This window comes from Nipponia nippon, unplaced genomic scaffold (assembly GCF_047370975.1).
Source record: "Nipponia nippon isolate SJK-2023a ecotype South Korea unplaced genomic scaffold, ASM4737097v1 scaffold_12, whole genome shotgun sequence".
NCBI lineage: Eukaryota > Metazoa > Chordata > Aves > Pelecaniformes > Threskiornithidae > Nipponia > Nipponia nippon.
In genome coordinates this window covers 6233681-6253995 of record NW_028262313.1, presented here as the reverse complement: position 1 = coordinate 6253995, position 20315 = coordinate 6233681, and the positions used below count along the sequence as shown (strand labels likewise).

General features: G+C 37.5%; 1 protein-coding gene across 5 annotated transcripts in view; it reads right to left on the bottom strand.

Annotated features, from left to right (window-relative positions):
• Nucleotides 1-20315, bottom strand: part of TENM1 (teneurin transmembrane protein 1) — a 634570-nt gene that overhangs the window by 205423 nt on the left and 408832 nt on the right. For 4 of the 5 annotated variants that reach the window (XM_087748549.1, XM_087748548.1, XM_087748550.1 and 1 more), the window contains one exon: nt 19682-19942. The exons of the other annotated variant lie outside the window; for it this stretch is intronic. In XM_087748549.1, the coding sequence (XP_087604675.1) occupies nt 19682-19942 (261 nt within the window). The remainder of the gene's footprint in view (nt 1-19681; nt 19943-20315) is intronic. 5 annotated transcript variants of the gene reach the window in all.

Here is a 20315-nt window from a genome sequence, read left to right as displayed (position 1 = left end):
CATCATGCTGGCACAGTCTATTCTGCGCACTCAATATGAGAGGGGTCCTGAGGGAGAGGGCACAAGAAGAAAATGCAAGTAGTGAATGTGACATGATGCATATGCATACACACTTTTAATTCTGACACTAGAAACTTTTTGACAACTAGATTTGATATTCTTAGAACAATGATCATTATCATAAGAGAAAGAGCATAAATACAGAAAAGCAGCATTGTTCACATGAAAAAGTAAACAACACTGAAAACATACCTGTAGGCAGATAGCAATATTCAGTACTGCTGTAAAGATTCAAGTTTAACAAAGCTGGTGACACACTATAAATTTTTTTTTGCTTGAAGCTTTTAGTTTACCAGCAAACATTTATTGTAACTGATGAATACAGGAACATGAGTTTCCTTTGTTCCAGACCTTTTTCCCTTGACACATCTATACACAGCTACAGAAGATCATTATTCCGACTTATTTGGGAACATATTTTGTTTAATTTCATGGCATAGTAATTTACACAATAAGACACACACATACACACTCTTACTTCATTCACCCATTCACTTCTCTGTGATCTTTGCCTATATGAAGAATGCAGGTAAGGTAGAGATTTCAGTATCTTCAGTTTGCAAGCGATAGCAATAATTAAATTAATTTAGTCACGTGTATTTACACACAATGAGTCCTTTGCCACAACCTATTATTAGCACTTATAAGCTAATTCATAATGAGGTAGCAGAACTAAGCATGATGATGCTAGCAAAGTGCTTGCATTTTAGAAGTAACTTCTAGAGGAGCGTAAGGTCATGTCTGTTCCTATTTTGGCAACTTGCTCAATGTACGTCAAATCAGGCAGCCCTTCCTCAGGTAAAAATCCCAGTTCAAACAAATGTTTCCACTCAAGGAAACAGTCAGAAGCCAAATAAAAGCACTGCTACTTTTATAAACAAAATAAATTTCAATTGGGCTTTGCCACCAGGGCTGAGCTGGATTGAGCTGCTCAGATGCCTAGTACTTGCCGACTTACAGAATACACTGCCGGTTGGAGCTCAGTGCAGTCACATTTGCTCGCTGCGCTTTCAAAATAAAATCAGACTGACATATAACTCGAATTCTGGACCTCATTAAAAATATTCTAGGCCCAGGGTCATTACTTCATATACCTTAACATTAACAGGGCAGGCATGAAGTGTAACGCTCTAGTGTGAGATAATAAAATGCCTTTAGTACATTCCTCTGCCTTACTAGATGCAGCAGTCACAGAAGAACAGTAACACACAAGTGCAATAGATAATAAAAGAGAAGGTAGCCTGTTACACACTCCAAATGCTTTTGTAAACTTATTTAAAAACACTGATCTATTGCAATGAAGTTAATATACTGGTTTATATTCACATTTAAGTCCAATTTCTCTGGTTCTCAATGAACAGTGACAGCACCTGATTTACAACATTTGTTTCAAGGCAATTTAATCTTTTCCACTGGCGTCAAACTAGTCCCATACCAGTCCATGGATAAGAAAATCACCTTTCGTTCTCTTCTAAAGAAATAGTCTGTAAGGTTTAGAGAAGCAGAACTATCTCTTCACATTAATTTTAAGTTAAGGATGAGCAAAAAATTGACTGCTAAAAGAGAGTCACCAGACTAAAAGACACATCCTGTAGACAGTCTTTGCAGATACACGACTTCAAGGGGAAAGAAGTTACTGAGATAGCAATGCTTTGTCAAGAAGTATGTAACAGCCGAGATGATGTGCTTCGCACCCATAATATACCTGAAATAACGACAGATGAGGACTCATCTCAGGCACAGCAAGTGTCCAGCAGAATACAATGAAGAACCACAGATGAGTTAATCAGACTGTATTTAGATCAGCACAGTCACAAAAGCAAAACAAGCTCTACTAATTAGTAGCCACTCCCACTACGTTTTCCTTGTTAAAAAAGGTGTTCTTGCCACAAGGTAACTAACTCGAGATCAAAGCCTAGTGAAAGCAGACTAAGTTTCTGAGTCAGGAGGTCAAATCACAGAATAGTATTCAACAAGTTCCCAATTTATAATAAAACTACAAAATTACTTACTTGGATAGTAGCTTTAAGCTAGTTAATTTAAATATGAAAGGATTTAATATTTTTCTTTACATGAAGTCAATGCTAAAATTCTGAAGCAAAGACAGAAACAATAACAGAAGATTTTCATTATCTGTATCAAGTGTTTGGCAAGACATACACACATGCTCAAGAGATTTACAAAATCCCCAATTCAAAATTTTCCAAAGCTAGTATTTGGCAAAGTCTGTTTCTGACAGATGAGATGAAAAGTAAACTGACAGCGACTTTGGGGATCAGCCACTCAAAATGCAAAGTGGATTAATTAGCAGTGTCCACCCTTAATCAAGAGTTCTGGGAACCAAAAAATTAAATCTGCCATCAGAAGACTACAAACGCCAACGAAGGCAGAAAAGCCAACGTGCTGGAATAAATGGAAAACTTTTATAAGAAACAGACCCTGGCACGCCTGGAATCTGAAGTGCAAACTATACAGGAGAAAAGGAAGCCGTGATTAACACCTCATCAGGGGAGGGCAGCGATGCACTAGGATGATGAAGGGAAGATTCTGATTTAATCTTGGCACAGTTTGATTAGATGTGTATTTCTTTAATTTCTTTGCTTAAACCTTTAATAAACATTTGTCTATTTGGGTTACCATAGATAAATATCTTGACCTGCATTCTACCTGAACTTCCCTTTATTTAATGACTGATTACTGCACAAGAACTTCTCGGATGTGTTGGCATTATTATTTTACAAATGGATTCTACCAGCTCATTCCCAGATGTATAGTCTTCAGATTCAATAAGCTTTCTGTATAAACAACAGAATGAATGGTTTTTGTCCTTATTAGCTTATAGAGAATTAATTTCTTCGTGTTAATTTTTGGGCTTGGGCCAGTTGCCAAATGTTTAGGGCAGCTGTTAGAACTATAGACAATATCACACAAGTCGGAGATGGAAAGATCTATCAGGTTATTTCCTTTGACTACAAACTGATGAAGAACTGCAATCAATGAATCACGTGCCTGTCATGTCCTCTATAGTACATACTCAATTGTGTTGGCTGGTTTTAAACAACTGCAGCCACAAAACCTCTACCACTTCATTTATTGCTTCGTACTACTCTAAAACAGACATGTTTGAAAAATTTAATAGCCAGTAAAAACATAATAGCTTTACAGATTATGAAGCAAAGAAAGAGCCAATGCACCCATCCAGTCTGATCACCCTCACACTCGGAATTACAGTTTCAACTAGTGACCCTCGCATTAACCCTCATAACGCAAGGCTCAGCTCAAGCATGTTTTGAAAAACATTCGGACCCTAAGGGCTCCAAGTACTAGGACTTACTGTCCCTTGGCAAATGATTCCCATGTTGAATGACTGCACTGCTTTAAAACTGTCTTTGATTTCATATTTAGATTTCTCAGACTGCTAATTACAGCTACTGAAACACTGCTGGGTCTGTGTTTGCTAGCGGATATATTCTGCTGTATATTCTGCACTGTATTCTTAGTGAAACACCTGCAATGCCTTCAGAGTTCTTCCCTCCCTGGCCCCCATGTTTGTGTCGGAGTTATCCGAGTGACAACTCAGACATTCTGTATGCATTCAGACCTTTTAAAAAAATCCTTCCTTGAAAAAGAAGCCCCAAAGACATAATCACATTTTGCACTCCTCCGAGAGTCTCTTCAATTTTGTACATCCCTGGTGTTGAAATGGCCCAAACTGACTCGTCAGAGAAGCCTTAGCGACATCTGCTATATTTCATAGATCCTTGACAAGACGCATGTGCACAGGCAGCCCAAAGTAGCATTTGACTTGTTGGCTCCATTTATCTCATTTACTGGCCCTTAAGGTCCCTTTCAGCATTACTGCTTTCCAAAGTAGTTCCTATTAAATATTTTATATTTGGTTACTATCCCCTGCACTGAATCTGATTTGGTTTCCTGTGTATCCTTGTGGATCTTTGAAGTGTTCTGTATCGACTTCTGTGTCAGTAATGATGTTTTTAATGTCTGCAGCTTAAATATCAGATAAGAAGCACGTTTCTGACATCTTTCACTACAGTTTGTCAAAAAGATCTTCATGTCCCTAATGCGGATACTGTGGCATGCTATGCTCCCCCCATCCCCCATGTTTCAGATATTAAAGAGGCAACCAGCTAAATTTTAATAGTGTAGTAAATACCTATATTATCTATCATTTACAAATTAAAAATATTATATTTAAATATATTTGGTAATAAATGTTTCTGAACATAGACAACAGCAATAAAGGGAGCAAGTACCACTTTTAATGGTCTGTTCCACTTCCCTGTTTCAACTGTTATAATTTCTATGCTACAAAATACTACACGGGAAACAAAGGTTTCAATAAATTAAAAATATAAACCCCAATTATCCTTGACATAATAAAACCTTTCTTATGCAGAAACTAAACATTTGTGCAAATTCTGACCTGATACCATCTTAATAACAGGTAACGATAATAGTGAAGTTCTTCACAGTTAATAACAAAATTCTGTATCGAAGAGCTTTATGCATATTATATGAGGCTCAGAATGAACTTGTGAAAGATAACAGTGATAAAATAATCAATATATGTATACCATTGGGCTCTTCAGAGGACTGGCTCATCTTTTAACCATATCTGTGTAATGTGAAGTAAAATAAGCCTTATTTTGATGAGAATCTATTAGCATTCTTGTAATACAAATAATAAAAATCACTGCCTGGAAGCGCTGTTTAGGAGATTAGAAAACTGCCAAGTGATAAGGTTGACACAGTTAACTAAAACCTTCACTTGTGACCTGTCTTTATGAAAGTGTCTTATTCTGATGAGGCTTAGTTTTTGCATTTTTCCTACTATTCCATTAACTGATAAACTTCATTGTGCATACTGAACATAAGTAAGCATTTCAAAGCAATACTATACAACCCACAAAGACGAGGCAATCCGGTGTTATGAGCACAACCAGAGTATTTCCAAGTGTTTTAAATTCCACCCAGCAGAATGGGAGTAACTATGGCTTTCTCATCACTACAATTTGTCATGTTTCAGCCTCCGAAACGACAACTCAAAGAAACTGGGCTTTCTACTTCCTCTCTATTTTCTTCTACGATGACTACAAATTTCAGTCACAGTTATCAGTTATCACACAGCTGAGGTGACCCAGAAGCATGGCAGAAGCATGTCTCTAACTGATCCCCTGGGTGCCCATATGAGGGGAAACAAGTAGAAACAAGCTACATTCAAGAGAAAACTCAAGAAATTAATTCAAAGATGTGGAGTTATGAAATGCCATTGAATTTGGTAGGCATTTAAAATCAATCAGGTTAGATTAGTAGAAGGCTGTTCCTTGTTCTGCTATTCTTAAGGAAATAAAATGACCAACCAGAAAAACAAATACATTCAAATACTTGTCATCTGTTTTCAGATCACTATCTCCAAAACAAGCACGGAGAAAATATTTCTGGAAGTAATTAAATCAGCCAAACAGAGTGAGCCTGTAAGAAAGACCTACTTGCAGTGGAGAATTTCTAGGCAACTGTCCCTACTTGTCTTCCTCCTGTTCTGGTGGCTCATTGGAAGCATCCCAAGAAGGGTCCAAATCTGAAATTACCAACACAAGCTGCTTGACATAAGCCAGTTGAAGAACTCCAAATACAATTATTATTCATACCAACAGGAGCAAACACTTGACTGCCCAGTCAGCTGTTTTTTGGGATGTTTGCTTTTCTTCTATTTGCATATGGATCAATATATGAAAACAAGAGGAGGAATTCTCTGATCTGAGGAATTTTGAAACACTTTTCAAATTAACTGAAATTTTGATGGATCAGTTGTGCAAGTCAAGCTAAAAAACAACAGCAAATTTATCAACCGAGATAAATTCCACGCTTTTCACCTGCTTACCTTTTTAATTTGAGTAGCGATTGATTTCAGTGCAACCACTCACATTTATGAGGTATATAAATGCTGCGAGGACTCAAACTGTTTAAGCTGCTACAAGCAGCAGCTGTACTGAGACAGAGCAGGTGTGTATGTGCCACCTACCAGAACAAGCAACGCAGCCAACCCCAAACCTGCATCCTAGAAGGCTATGCATGAAGAGGTTGACATACACTTCAAAAGATCTCTCTCTGCATCACAGGAGTATTAGCAGGTCCTCTATTCTCCAGGAATGATTGCTTTGGAAAATTATACAGATGTTTTGAAACTAATTTAACACCTCACGCTTCTACTTCTTGACTTGAGTTAGCTTGGTTTTTCAGCTTTATCAGCACACTGATATTTATTTAGGATTCAAGCTTCAGAATATTATCACTCAAAGACTTTATCAACATCAGCGCAGAAATGTGCTGATGTCCTCAGAGGACATAAGGAGACTTTAAGAGAGGCAAGCAACCAGAGAACATTACGGCAGGAAGGAGGGAAAGCAGCAGGATGGGAAGCTCCTGCCACGTATTTTTGGCAGCTATGTTGTACATCTGAACCAGACAACTATACTTCAAAGAGTACTTGACTACTGTGTTTTTTTTTTTTTTCCCCATGGGCATACAAAACTGCAAATTATATCATTATATACTGGAAGGGCAGCAATGACAGGGATAGCAGTGCAGGAGACACTGTTTTTTCGGTGATACAGGGAACTGTTGTCAAAGATTATAATCAACATGATCTGAGCTGGCAGTTAACAGCCAAACGTCTCCACTTTGTGGACTACCCTGGCTGCGGGTTATTTCTGTTTCCGCATTCTAACTCCTAATGCAAATTTCCCCAGTAGGAACCTACAACCTGAGCTCTGCCAGCTGTCTAGAGCCCCGATCAATTTACATGAGTTCACAGCCAGGAATTCTATTTTGTTTCATGACCGCACAAACCTAAAGCTTTGGAAGAAAATACCCTGAAACCATTTGAAAATGGCAACACACTGCCATTTCTCTTAACAGAAGCTTCCTGACGTAATTTTGACCATGATCTTAAGAGTTCTTACTGAGCCTGAGAGAGAAACCTAACCCGAAACTGCAGGCTTTGACGTAGCTTTCTGCAATGTGAAGGGTTATGTTGGGTTTTTTATTTTTTTGCTTTTTTCCAAGCAGAAGGTAAATAATCATTCTTTCTAATCTATTATAGAAGCAACAAATGAACAAATAATGCTACAAAGATTTATGCAAAAACCCAATTGATTTAGACTGTTTAATTATTATGGCTCTTTATTTAACATAAATAAGCATTGTTTAAATTCTAAAGTAATTGCATATAAACGTGTTTATTCTATTGTATGTACAGCTGTAGTATTGTTTAAAAATGCATTCAGTATAAAACAGTCTTTCTACATTTTTTTTTCCCTTTTATTTTCCAGATCTTTATGATTTAGGTTTTTTGCCACTATTAGCCACCAACCAATTTATAAGATACCCACAAGAAAGCTCAAAAAATTCTGCTGTAGTTGGCTGGTAAAGTACAGAAAATGCTTTCTATTTGATTTTGTATTAAAAGGAAATTGGATATCACAAGACTAAAATGGTCATGTCAGCCAGGAAGATATTTTGAGACAAAACGCAGAAGACTGTCTTCAGAGAAAAGATGTAAACAAAAATGAGTGCCTGAAATAATGTGGACCACTTCAGACATGGACAAGAGGTACTAGGGATCAGAAATGAATTATTATGCTCTAAAATGATCCAATAAAAATCGAACTGTAGTGCAGTAATCAGAAAATGTATCGGAAAAAAGATAGGATATAAAAAGAAAAAGGAGCTTTCAAGTACTGTAGGTTATTAGCTACTATGGAGAAATCTGTATTCAGGAGATTATATTTCTAACAAAATATGCACACGACCAAACACAGCTGAATTTGCTGTTCAAAAGGAAGTGAACTATAAAAATTAAAAAGCTAGAATGGAGACAGAATCACAGGCTAGAATAAAAATAATCAATGCAACCATCAATAGGAATGTCGAGATGAACATTGTACTGACTGAACACACAGCCACGCAAGGCTTGAGGAAGAATGACTCAATTATATTTTTCCCTACGGGCAAAGACATAAAAGATAGTTGTAGACACTTCGAGCACATCACAAAAAAGCATTTGGGCAGCGCCCCTTGTTAGAAAGGAAGAACTGCAATTCTAAATGGTGAATAATTACAGACGGTCTGGAAGAAAAACATTTGGGCTTGATTGCCTTCAGCAGCGAAGCCCTGGCAGACTGCAGCCACTGTGCCCACCTGCGCAAATGCTCACCAGCACTTGCTAGCCCACAGACTCGCACAAAATGGCAGGGAATTCCTTTATCAAAGCAATGGAGAAGCACTGGAACAGTCATGTTCTTACCAATTTCTGAACTGGGAGAGGGAAGGGCTGAAAAAGGCACAAAACCCTTAAGTAGTTTGATGCTAAACTGGGGCAAGGGAGAGGTGGGATGCAAAGGTTTCCCCGTGCAGCTGCACCACAGACCATCTCTCATATTCTCTTCCTACCAAAGCAGGCAGATTTCTCAGGACTGCAGCATCCCTTACACCGCTGGCACTGAGAAGACACCAACAGATGGCAGGGACTTGTCAGAACATCGACAGCTAACCCTAAACACACTGACCATGTATGAGCAAACATACAACACCGCTAACAACTGAGGGTGGCATCTTCCTCAGAACAGCAGCTTCTGGCTCCTCTGCCACGCCACAAAAGGATGGCTCTTTCAGTCACATTCAGGCTACTGAGATAAAAATGTATCTTGAGAGTCAAGATAGCACATTAAGACCTGAATAAGTTGCCTATATTGTTGCACCATTCCCCTGAAAGGGAAATCTAAGTTGCAAAGCCGTGCATAAACATGGCTTTTCATTTATGCTGCACTAATTTGAATGAGCTACTACAAAGAAAATGTACATCACCTTACTTATCAAGACATGACCTCTGGCCAGGCCTAAACCAAGCCTTTTATAATTATACCAGGAAGGCAGCCACCATTGTATGCTAGGCACATATTCACTACCTCTATCTCGACCTTTCCAAAGCAGTTTCTGTGACTACAAATGAGATTTCATCACTACCATCTTCTTTATAAAAGGAAATTATGTAATATTCTGGGAAGTTTTTTAGTCTCTTGAGAAAAATTCCCAAGTATATAAAAATAAATTTGGAGATTTTCCCTTCACCAGGATCTTTAACCCTTTACAGCAAGACTTCCACCCCTACCTGTGATCAGCAGCATAACCTAACACAGCATCCCTTTCTGACAACAGATGAGAGAATACAATCCATTGCCACCCCTAAAATGCAGCTGTATTGCAACCAGTAAAACCTGGTTCATGCAGACCGCCAGCTAGAAGAAATCACAAACTATACCACTATCTTATGAAGGAGTTCGAGAACCTGCAACAGTAGCTATCACTCAGGTACATTCTGCTTCTAAGATGTTTGTGGTAGTCAAAAGATGCAAGCATCCATCGATTGTTTTGTCATAAAGAAAACAAATGAGAAGTCTCTAGTGCTGAGCTGTAAATACTGCACCACCCGTCAGATCCCATTGACAACGCACAACTAGCAAGCAGCTCTATTACGTGATCCCAACATCAACAGTTCAAGCAGATTCAAATCAAATAAGATTCAATTCAATTCAACTACATCAGGTACTTTCTGGCTGCAACAGGAGGTATGTTTATACCAACTTATGCAGAAAAACATAAATTCAAAGCATGCATTATGATTCCACCACTTCAACAAGCAGTAAAATAATTGCTCTGAAAGAGCTTAGCATAATTGGACAATGACAGAAAGTTTGCCGTCTCAAAAGCACTGTTTGGGGAAAAGTTAGTCAAATATGATGTTCTCAAACCAAAAGTGCCACTTGAAATTGCTGTTGGACAAAACAATGAGAAAGGCACTGAAGTCTAAACAACACTTACCATGGCTTTGGTACACATAAAGTACATGCGTTAATTTATATTTTACATTTACTCAAAAATAATTGTAGGCAGAGAGGAAAAATCACATTGCGTTTACAGTTTAAAAGCTACATTGAAAGATGTGAATAATAACCTTCTGGTTAAATGTGTTTTACTCCATTGACTAATTATGGAAAACCTGGGGTGTGTTTGTGGCATGAAGACCCCTTTTTGCTTGCTGTCTTTCCATAAGACAAAGGCATTGCTTGAGAGTGTAGGAGAGAGCCACTTCATACCGTTATGAACACTAAACAACCCACCAGTGAGGTGCAGTGACAATACGGTGAAGATCCTACAGGCAAACACATAGCACCACAAGGAAACTCTCTCTTTACCATTAGGTTCGTTAAAGAAATGGCTTCACCCATTCCTACAGGAAATATACCTTCGGCTCTTCCTTGGCCATGGTACTTGATTGGTAGGAAGTGTAACAATATTTCAGAAAAGACAAGAATAGATCACCACAAAATATGCCAAGCTCATTTACAAATGTGAATTCATTGCAGCTTCAAAGCAAGTGACATGCTTACTACATTGATGTAAACAAGCCCAAAGCAACATTTGGCAATGCTCATTACAATGACTAGATTCAAAAGCCAAAAGAAAATTAACAGTTCATCAATAACATTCAACTGTTCCACAAATATAGCCTTAAGATAAGACAACATTGGCTGCATCAAACTGGAGTCATACTCTGCAGTATTTATTAGCATAACCAACACTAAAACTATACGGGATCTTCTGAGAAAGAAAAACAGGGAGAAAGTCTAGTAGCCAGAGTCACAGAAATTCAAAATCATTGATATTCATGTGTTCACACTTGTTTAACATGCGTATCTCTTGGGGATAGGAGGACATTTAACAGAGAGAAACCTTTCGCTCTTAACTTGCCTGTAGTTAAAATACGATGCTTTTTCTTTTAGTTCCAGTGCACCATGCTGTCTTGATTACATTTCTAATGATGTCAGAGAAGATATAAATCCCTCTAATGTACAAAACCGATGAAGTGGGGAGGGAGGAGTGCTATGAACCATAATAAATACTATATACAGTTTAGAAGTACCCTTAACTTTTGTCCCTTGGGTTTCTTATACGCTTTCAGTAGCTTTTAGCGAGGTTTCTAGCAATACAGCTGAACAACCCTGACCCGATGTCCTAAGCCATCCTCACTTCCAGGCGTTTTCTCCCACATATAAGTCTTTTGGGAAGGGTGGTTTCATGGAATAAAGGAACCCCCAGATCACTGACTTTCCCCAGCTCCTTTTCTGGATAACACCCAAGGCAAAGGAACACAGTTACTTTCCAACATTTGGTTTCTGTTGCCCGAAGGGCTGCTCCTCTGTACTGCCAATGCATCTCATGGCGAGCAGCTTGCAATCAGATGCTGGCACATGCTGCTCAATTGAAAGTTAGCGTTGAGAAGCGCTGTATAAAATCTACATTGCAAATCATCTGGAGTAGAAACTTAAGATGAAGAAACAACACTGGCAATATAATTAGTCATCAGAATATGTGAATCTAATTAAAATATTACTCAAAAACATCTGTTAGGGAGAAGCAGCAGCCTGCAGGAATTATTCAGTGCTCCTAGATCCATATTCTAGAAGAGCTAATAATACACAATTCCTTTTATGTTTGTGTTACAAAGTATAAAGTCAGGGTGTAGAGCTAGGTATGATTAAAGAAAACAAAATCAATATCTAAAATACTGGATTTCATTTTGTAAGACCTGTATACGAAAGCAAGTTGAAACAAGCAGTATTTAAATATGCATTATTCTGTACAAACTAACTGTAATCTCACATACAGCTTTCCATTCTTATCCTATTTTCTATTGCAGAAAAAAGAAATAGTCTAATATGTTTGGTTTAGCTTTCACTTGTAGAAGACTATGAAGGTTGCAGCCATGGGAAGCAACCACTTTCTCCATTTTCTATGTTTCTTCTAGATGGTCTGACCAAGGCTATTTGCTACTATCAGTAATCCCCATTTGTAAGATGAGGATATGCTAATATTTGTAACTCTGAATAATACAGATTTATGCTTATCTTCATCTTACTCCTAAGCCCAAGAGGAAATGAAATACTAACAAATTTGAAAATGGAAGATAAGACTTTCTCATGTAATTCAATACACAATGAATTAAATGGGTAAAAATGAAAAAAAGGCTGAAGAAGAATGAGCAATCTTTTGTCATCCATGGTAGGACGACAATAAATTCTTAGAAGACCTCATACTGTCAAGAAGAAATGATATTTAGATTAAACCTTGCTAGACCCTAAAAGGATAATTTGTCAGTATTTCCCACTTTTCTACCAATCCTGTACTCATTTGCTAGATCCCTTCTTTTTATCTCACTTATACTATTACACTTTGGAATAGCTGAAAAGCATTTTGCTAGCGGAAAGAAAAAAGCTCTAGATATCTTGGTATTTAAAACTATACTGGCTGAGGGTATAAAGAACCATATAAGAGTAATTTGACCTTATTTATCTAGTAGCCTTAACTACTATCTTCTATGATCAGAGTTCACAAGTTTTCCTGTTAGCCTTATTTCACACTAATGATGTTCCACTGGCAGCTTTCACCAGAACATCCCCAGCTTTGACGAAAAACAGGTTCCAACTGTCAGGAACATTTACATTTTAAGACATATAGGTGAGAACCGCTTATATTTCAAAATAACTATTAAACTAAACCAGCATTAAACTAAAATAAATAATTTATTCCAAAGGATGTACATATAAAATATGACTGTAGGTTGTTTCTGTAAAGCAGATTTCTGATCTTCTAATACATTTTAAATTTTAACCAAAAGAGATGAGAAATAAAACATATCATAAACTTAATAATAAAACAACATAAATAAAACATCAGGATAGACGTGTTGATTGTTTAGAATGGAACTGTTCCCAGCAAAACACTAGTCCAGAGATGTCCTCATGTAGAATTCATGGTAAATGCTTAACAACAGAAAAGGTATTTTGTTCAGCGTCCCCCTCGCCTCACGGAGACTGCGAAACGCAGGGTCAGACAATCCTCCCACTTTGGCACTGCAGCAGCCTGACGGAAGGCAGGCGCTTTACTGCCTATCCCATCTCATCTTTTCTCCCTGTGGCAGTCGAGATAAAATGAGTTCCCAAGAATTGGAGCAGCACTGCAACATCCTTTTGCCCTGTAAAGTCTTTGTGGAAATACTTTTCCTGCAATGCTCATTTCCATCTGAGAAAGTCAAAAGGATTTAAAAGGAAGAAGGAGCAATAATTTATATTGCTACAGGCTCCTTTAAGCCACATCCACTATCCTTTCTGCATAACACAGGAGAGGAAAGCCAAGTGGGTGTTTTTGAGCTCTAATGCCATGTTACTCATTTCTGGGATAAAAATTAGACCTGACTGTTCTCAAGCTTCCCTCCCTCCCCTCTTTTAGCTACCCATGAAAGAAAACAAAACTGCAGGGCTAAAAATATTACAGAACCTTGTGCAAACGCACAGATACTTTTTACTAGGCTGCGGGCAAAGGTCATTCAGATTATGGAATATAAAAAATATTTCTATGTTCTAAATACTGTTTCATTATCTTTAATGTAAAACATTAAATGCTGTTTGATATTTTTCTTTAAATTAGTGTTCATTGTGCTTAAAAGAGAAACACAAGAAAGGGAATGTTTTAATATTGTGTATTGATTTTAACACACCATATGAAAACTGTGAAGATTAAAATAGCAGATATGCAGGTGCAATGCTCCTGTCAGTCAGAAAAAGTAATGAAGACAGTAATTTTAAAAGGCAGAATTTTTCCCACAATACTGACAAACAACTCATCATTAGCTGAATTTCCATATATGAGCAATTTCATAAATGGCTTAAATACTAGGGACACAAATGCAAGACTTTCATGATATTACAACTGAGGTGATGTTACAGTTACAGAAGCATCTCGCACTTATCCAAAGCAATTCAGATGATTTACATGCTTCCTTTGAGACAGTAACATTTCCAAAGGAACTACTCTGAGGTCAACCAAAGCGTCTTATGCTCTTAACAACTCCAGCAGAGCAGCTACAATGTTGCTGTATACTCCAGTACTCCGCAAAAGGCATTGCTACGTTACTGCAGAGATTCATGTGCTTCCTTTTACACTGAGGAGGCTTCTCTGAAACAATAGCAGAAGCAACCAACATAGAGACCATCTAAACACTAAAACAGAAAAAAAACCACAACAGAAGCAAAAGTCTTCTTCTATTAAGGGAAGCTTAGTGGCCCGTTTCTTTCAAATATCTGGCAAGCTATAGTAAACTCCAGAAGCTGAAGGAATTTCACCACGGGGGCTTTGCATTTTGTTTTAAGTGATGAGGTTGTCTTAATCTATCAGGTGCCTAAAACCATCCAACAGACAGGAGCGTACAAACATGAACGCAATCCATGCCACAACAAAGGCAAAGTAAAGCACGCTAGGAATGAAGAGAAAAATACTGAATGGCACGGATGGAATGGGATTATGTTTTCAAGGCTACTTACACATATTTGCCCTAACTGCTCTACTTGCAAATTAGTAACTCAATTTCTCAATTGCACCATTGTAAATAGAAAGTGACAGGACAGGAGCTAATGGAAATACTTCAGATACAAACACAATCCTGCACAGAGAGTCAGTCACATGCATACCTCTTCTTAGAGCATGTATTGTTATTATAATGTACCTGTTGGTAATAATTTCCTGGAGAAATGAGAAAACCAAAGATCAGCTTAATGCCTGGCTTGTTTACAAAATACCAGTAGATAACAGCAACATTAATCCCAATGCTCTCACTTTCTTGCATTAAACACAAGACTTTTATGAAGAGCCATATTCAAGTCTAATTTAAACAGGTGTGAATTCACAGCGGGTCTCTTGACACACACCATAAATTAAATCAGAACCTTGTCCTTAGCTAAATCCTCCCCATGTTCGAATAACTACAGCATTCACAAAGCTGCGTTTCTCATACAGCATCAACAATTCCAGTATTTCTTTTACTAATTAAGCAGATACTGTTAAGATACTGAATCTGAAGTGCAAAAAGCTGAGGTGACTTGCCCCAAAGTCACCCATCTGCCCAGCAATCAGAGTGAAAAAACGCCGGAGATTTCAGGAGAGTCAAAAGCTCTGTTAAACGGACCACTGTTCCCAGGGTATAAACCAAATACTTAGGTGAATGACACGAGATTAATCTTACATGTTTCTATGTCATTAAACTCAGCTTTGATCTGTAACCTACTACTTTCTCTACTAGTTCTACTTATTAATGGCTAATATTATTATTATATCTTTGCAGTCTACTGTTTAAAATTATTGATATTATTAAAATTATTATTCCAAATAGAATCTGATCCTGTACACTGATGTTAAGAAAGAAGTTTCCAATAATTTCTGTGGGGAAAAAGGAAACAAATACACTTTTTCATAGCTGGTTTATTTTTCCCCTCTTGCTTCATTTTTAAAAAGACAAATATGTTATTAAAAAAAAAAAAAATCCCCTGGCCAGATTTCAAGCACTCTAAAGCTATATTCCATGACCAGTCTAGTGGTATTTCAGCCTGTACTAACACCCTAATTTCTTGCCTAGACATCTCAAAGAAGCTGTTGTGACCTATAGCCAATGCCTAGTTGTCATAAAATAATGCAGCCAAAGGAATTGAACACGAATCTGGCTCCAAGACTGAGCGTGCATTTCACAGTACACTCATCCAGTACTGGGAATCCAGTACTCTGCTATTGGTTCTCACTACTTAGTAGAGAAAGAGTAATCAATCGCATAAAACCATCTAAGTACGTGTCAGGAGTAAGCCAAACAAGTCAGCCTTCAAAGTACTTCAAAACAATCTGACAACCTAAAAGAGATTAAAAATTATGTTATTGTAGAAATGCCTCAAGTTCCATACTAGCTCTCAGATGAGATGTAGTAGCTAAAAGAGTTGATGGTTGTGCAAACAAGTCTAATGTGGCTCAAAAATGGATTATGGCATAGTATGAATGCATTTGAGGCAAAATTCATCACTTCACAGCTGCACAGACATCCTGTAAAGCAAAACATAGGAACTGCACGAACAATTTAACAGGGAAGAGTATACGGATACAAAATGGACTGTAGTCTCCTTTTTAGTACACTAGCTAGTGTGGGATGTAGATCCATGTCACACGATGTAGTTTTAGATAGATGCCTGAAGACCTCTCTTTTTGTAGATCAGGGTTGAATCCTCTCCTGGACCGTATCTTTCCTCCAGAAAAATAAAGAAATAAATTTGCCAGCTTGGTAATCTGGCAGACTAAACCACTGAACTCAGTGTTCTGATATGCTGCAATGACAGATACCCTTGGTTCAGTGAATTGAGGGTAAACGCAGTCTTCTTCAATAGAATAAAGTAACTATTTTTGATACTGTTATTCTGTAGTGTTTCTGTCTGAAATTTACATTCACGTATTGTAGAGTAACACTGTTCATGTTTACATGGAGCTATTTATACTATACCAGAGATCAGCAATGATCCCCAAGAAATTGGTCATTCATTATTTGCAGTTAATATATATTTTGCTTAGCCTCAGGCAAAGCTGAAGGCAGTTTGTGCACTAATAGGCTATTATTAGTTGCCATTAACATTGACAACTGTAATTTAAATGGGAATGTTGGTGTTTCGCACAACCTGTTCAATGCTGCCAAAACAACCGGAGTATGTTTAAACAGTGATTATGACAGAGTTGGTGCGTCTATAAAGGAAAATAGTCCTCAAATAAATTCTCAAATTGGGCTACTCAGAATACATAATAAAGTATATATCCTGTGGGGGGAACCTCCTGCTAGAGCTCTGAATGAATGAGAAATTCAAGGAATATCTACACAGAACAAAATTTGCAAAAGTATATTTGCTTCAGATCAATGTAAAGCAAAAAAGTGTCCTGAAAAAGCTAGTCTGGATTTGTAGCAGAATTGTGCTCATAGAGAAAAAAACAAAACAAAACAACAAACCCCTCAACAATAAAAACCAACTGACCTTTTCAAAATACAGATGATAATAGCAATTTTCTCAAACAATGCAACAACTGTATCTTCCTCATTAATTTTACTCCAGTTACAAATAGCTGTGTTCACATGCCATTTGGTCAACCCTTCAAAAGCCAGAATTTCTAAATATCTATTTTTACAGCAATTAGACAATATCATGGAAACTAGCATTTCATGAACTTCCAGCAACTGATCTTATGTGCTGACCCATTTTCACCCCACAGAAGTTACTGGCTGGCGCAAAGAAAGTCGATTTCCACGGCAGGAGCTGACAAGGGTAAACGCAACACTTGTGGCTCTCCGATAAAGCCCCTGGCACAAGTGACTGCATAGAAACAGAAAGATGTGCCATCTATTACTTCATTTAAGTACAGATTTATGAACTTCTGTATTCAAAGAGTGCTTTGTTAGTGAGTGCCGACCCAGACGGAAAACACGCTGCTCTCTGCATCAGGAATCTTGACTATGAACTTACCTGTGAAGTACCAGAGAATATAAATGAATATAGCTTGAACCATCATTGTCTTCAAATTTACCCGTATTAACTTTCAAGACTGTAATTATTATCATGACTCAACTCCACAGCAAGCACTGATACCTGCTCCGTTGACCCTGCCTGGAGACAAACTAAAGAGTTCAAATGAGCTTGTGCTCTCAGCTTCTCTCTCTCCTAACTTACTCTTGCCCTCACTTTCCTCTCCCAACTCTTTAGTTAAAATTCGTTTTCAAGTACCTAAAACATGAATCCCTGATTAAAAATTTGTTATGAAGCTTACAAAGAACCAAATATTAATGCAGAACAATGAAGGTAACAAAAGCATTTCCATTACTATGTACAATAATTTTCATCTATAGGAAGATGACTTATTTAGTGCATCTTGTATGGCTAACAAAACATCATGAATACCCAGCTGCACCACTGCATTCCAGACTGAAATACATAACTTGGTTATATGCTTAATCTGCTTTCAATACATCAGCTTCCCAGCACCTTAAAACATAAACGACCATGTGTATTTCTTAGTCTGAATGGGACAAGTATGCACGTTCCTTTCTCAGGTAGCATCCTCTTTATATCATTTTCATAGTTAAGGGCCAACCAGTTCCAGGCAGACCAGATTCAATTCCTTCAGCCACCATCTAACCCCAAATTTCTTACGAAAACATGCAAAAAAACCCCCAACCCCAAACAAAAAACCCCCATGCAACAACACTTTACAGAGGATGGAGCCCACACAGAACGTGGCAGAAGCAGGAAGCTTAGAAGGCAGGCATCTGTTGATCATCGTGCATATGGGGTGGCATCTGAAAATTAACAGATTCTAGCAATGTGATTGTGCAGAATGCTTAATCCTCAAAGGAGTATTTAATTAAAATGAGCTGTGCACTAAAACTTTTTTTTTTTTAAAGTCATGTAGGTAATCTAATCTCTTTGACCCTACATTGGACCTTACCATTGGTACTGACAAACATGCTGATGAAATTATACATTCATATTTGACAAATTCAAAACATGTAACTATAGAAATGACATTCATGACTGAACTGTCTTTCATCTTATGACTATAGATCTACTAAAATGTATCACTGTCAACACCGAAGTGTCAATCTACCTCTTCCACTGGTATGGTTCCAAACAGTGCATGTCAATTCTTAATTTTTCTTTACCAAATTCAAAAAGGACTTGTACATAAACCAAGACATCTCTTAACCTGTTAAAGATACATATTTAACTGCATTTAGAACTACCATAACATGTAGGTATTAAAATATGAGCTAAGCTTGTTGATCTTAAGCGTGATAAATTTGTTTACTCACTATACTCTTTAAGGAAACATTTAGAGCAGACTTTCATCAATTTTGATGCAGAGAAAAAAAAAATTATTAATTCCCCCCATGTTACTTAATTAAATACACATTTTCCCCTTCTGTGACACACTAAACCATAAGAAAAGCAAATAAGTAAAAGGATCCTGAAAGAGAACAAATATTTTAAAAAAACCCAAACAAAACAAACAGAAACCCCCCCCAAACTGCCCCCCCCCCCCCGCCCAAACCCACCCTCCATATGCAGAGAAATACAGAACTGGGATATGACAAAGACCTGTTCGATCTGTCCTACTGATAAAAGCATGTCTTCAGGTGTAGCCTGAAATTACAGCTGAATAGAGCCTTTAGGATTCCAGGTTGTCTTTCTGAAGTCACCTGGCTGTAGAGTCTTAAAGCTGCGCCCATAAGCCAGCACATGCAGGATCAATTCTACACAAAATGTGATATAAATGTACATATATAGATTTCTTTCAGAACTTAATTCATAGGCCACTAAACTCAAATGATAAACGTCCTATGGCACAGAAATGGAGAATGTGGGAAAGTAATTGGTCTCTGGAAGAGTGACATTTTAACAGAAACATTGTTTCATTTTTTGTCCTAGTTTCCATCTACACTATAAATACAATACACACACAAACCAATACTTTCACCTTTCATATAATACAGTGCCCTAAGAAGGAAGAGGGAAAAAGAAAGAAAACAAACAAACAAAAAAAAACAAATTAAAAAAGGAAAATAAAAGAGAAGTAGAAAGTTTCAAATAAATTACTACTTCTATTCAGTACATTAGATGCATTTCTTTATTACCATTCTCCCCATCAGACTTCCTTTCATGGTCAGTGTCAGTGAGGGACAATGCTGAGTTTGCCCGGCTTGACAGGCAGGAGCTGTGTTCTGATTTCATCCCCCTCATCCACATCCTCAGGGCATGATCCGGGGACGCACCACCTTCTGTTTCAGTATCCACATCCGAGCCCACCTCCAGCGGGTAACTGTGCTCAGCTACACCGTGTAAATCTGTTTGATAGCCAGAGCAAAGAATATGGGGAGTCTCACAGAATTCCATGTCTGGAAAAAACAAAAGTTCAGAAAAAAATTTAGAACTGAAAAGCAATATACCTTTGATTTTCTTTTGGAGAATCTGTTTTGAGAATTTACATTGTTAATACTATTAGAAGACTTTTTTTGGACAGTGACTCACTCTGCTATCTAATCTACTATAATACAACTAAAAAAGTGCAACTCTGTAAAATATATAATACTGCCCTGTAATTGTGCCTTTTTGTCTGATAGAAATATATATTAGAGCTCAAATATATGTATACACCCACACCCTGATAGCAGTACGTCAATTTACAACTGAAATGAGTACTTACAAATACAGATACTTTCTTGTTTTTTGTCAGAAAGGCAACAGCTCTAAAATTAATCTCAATATGTT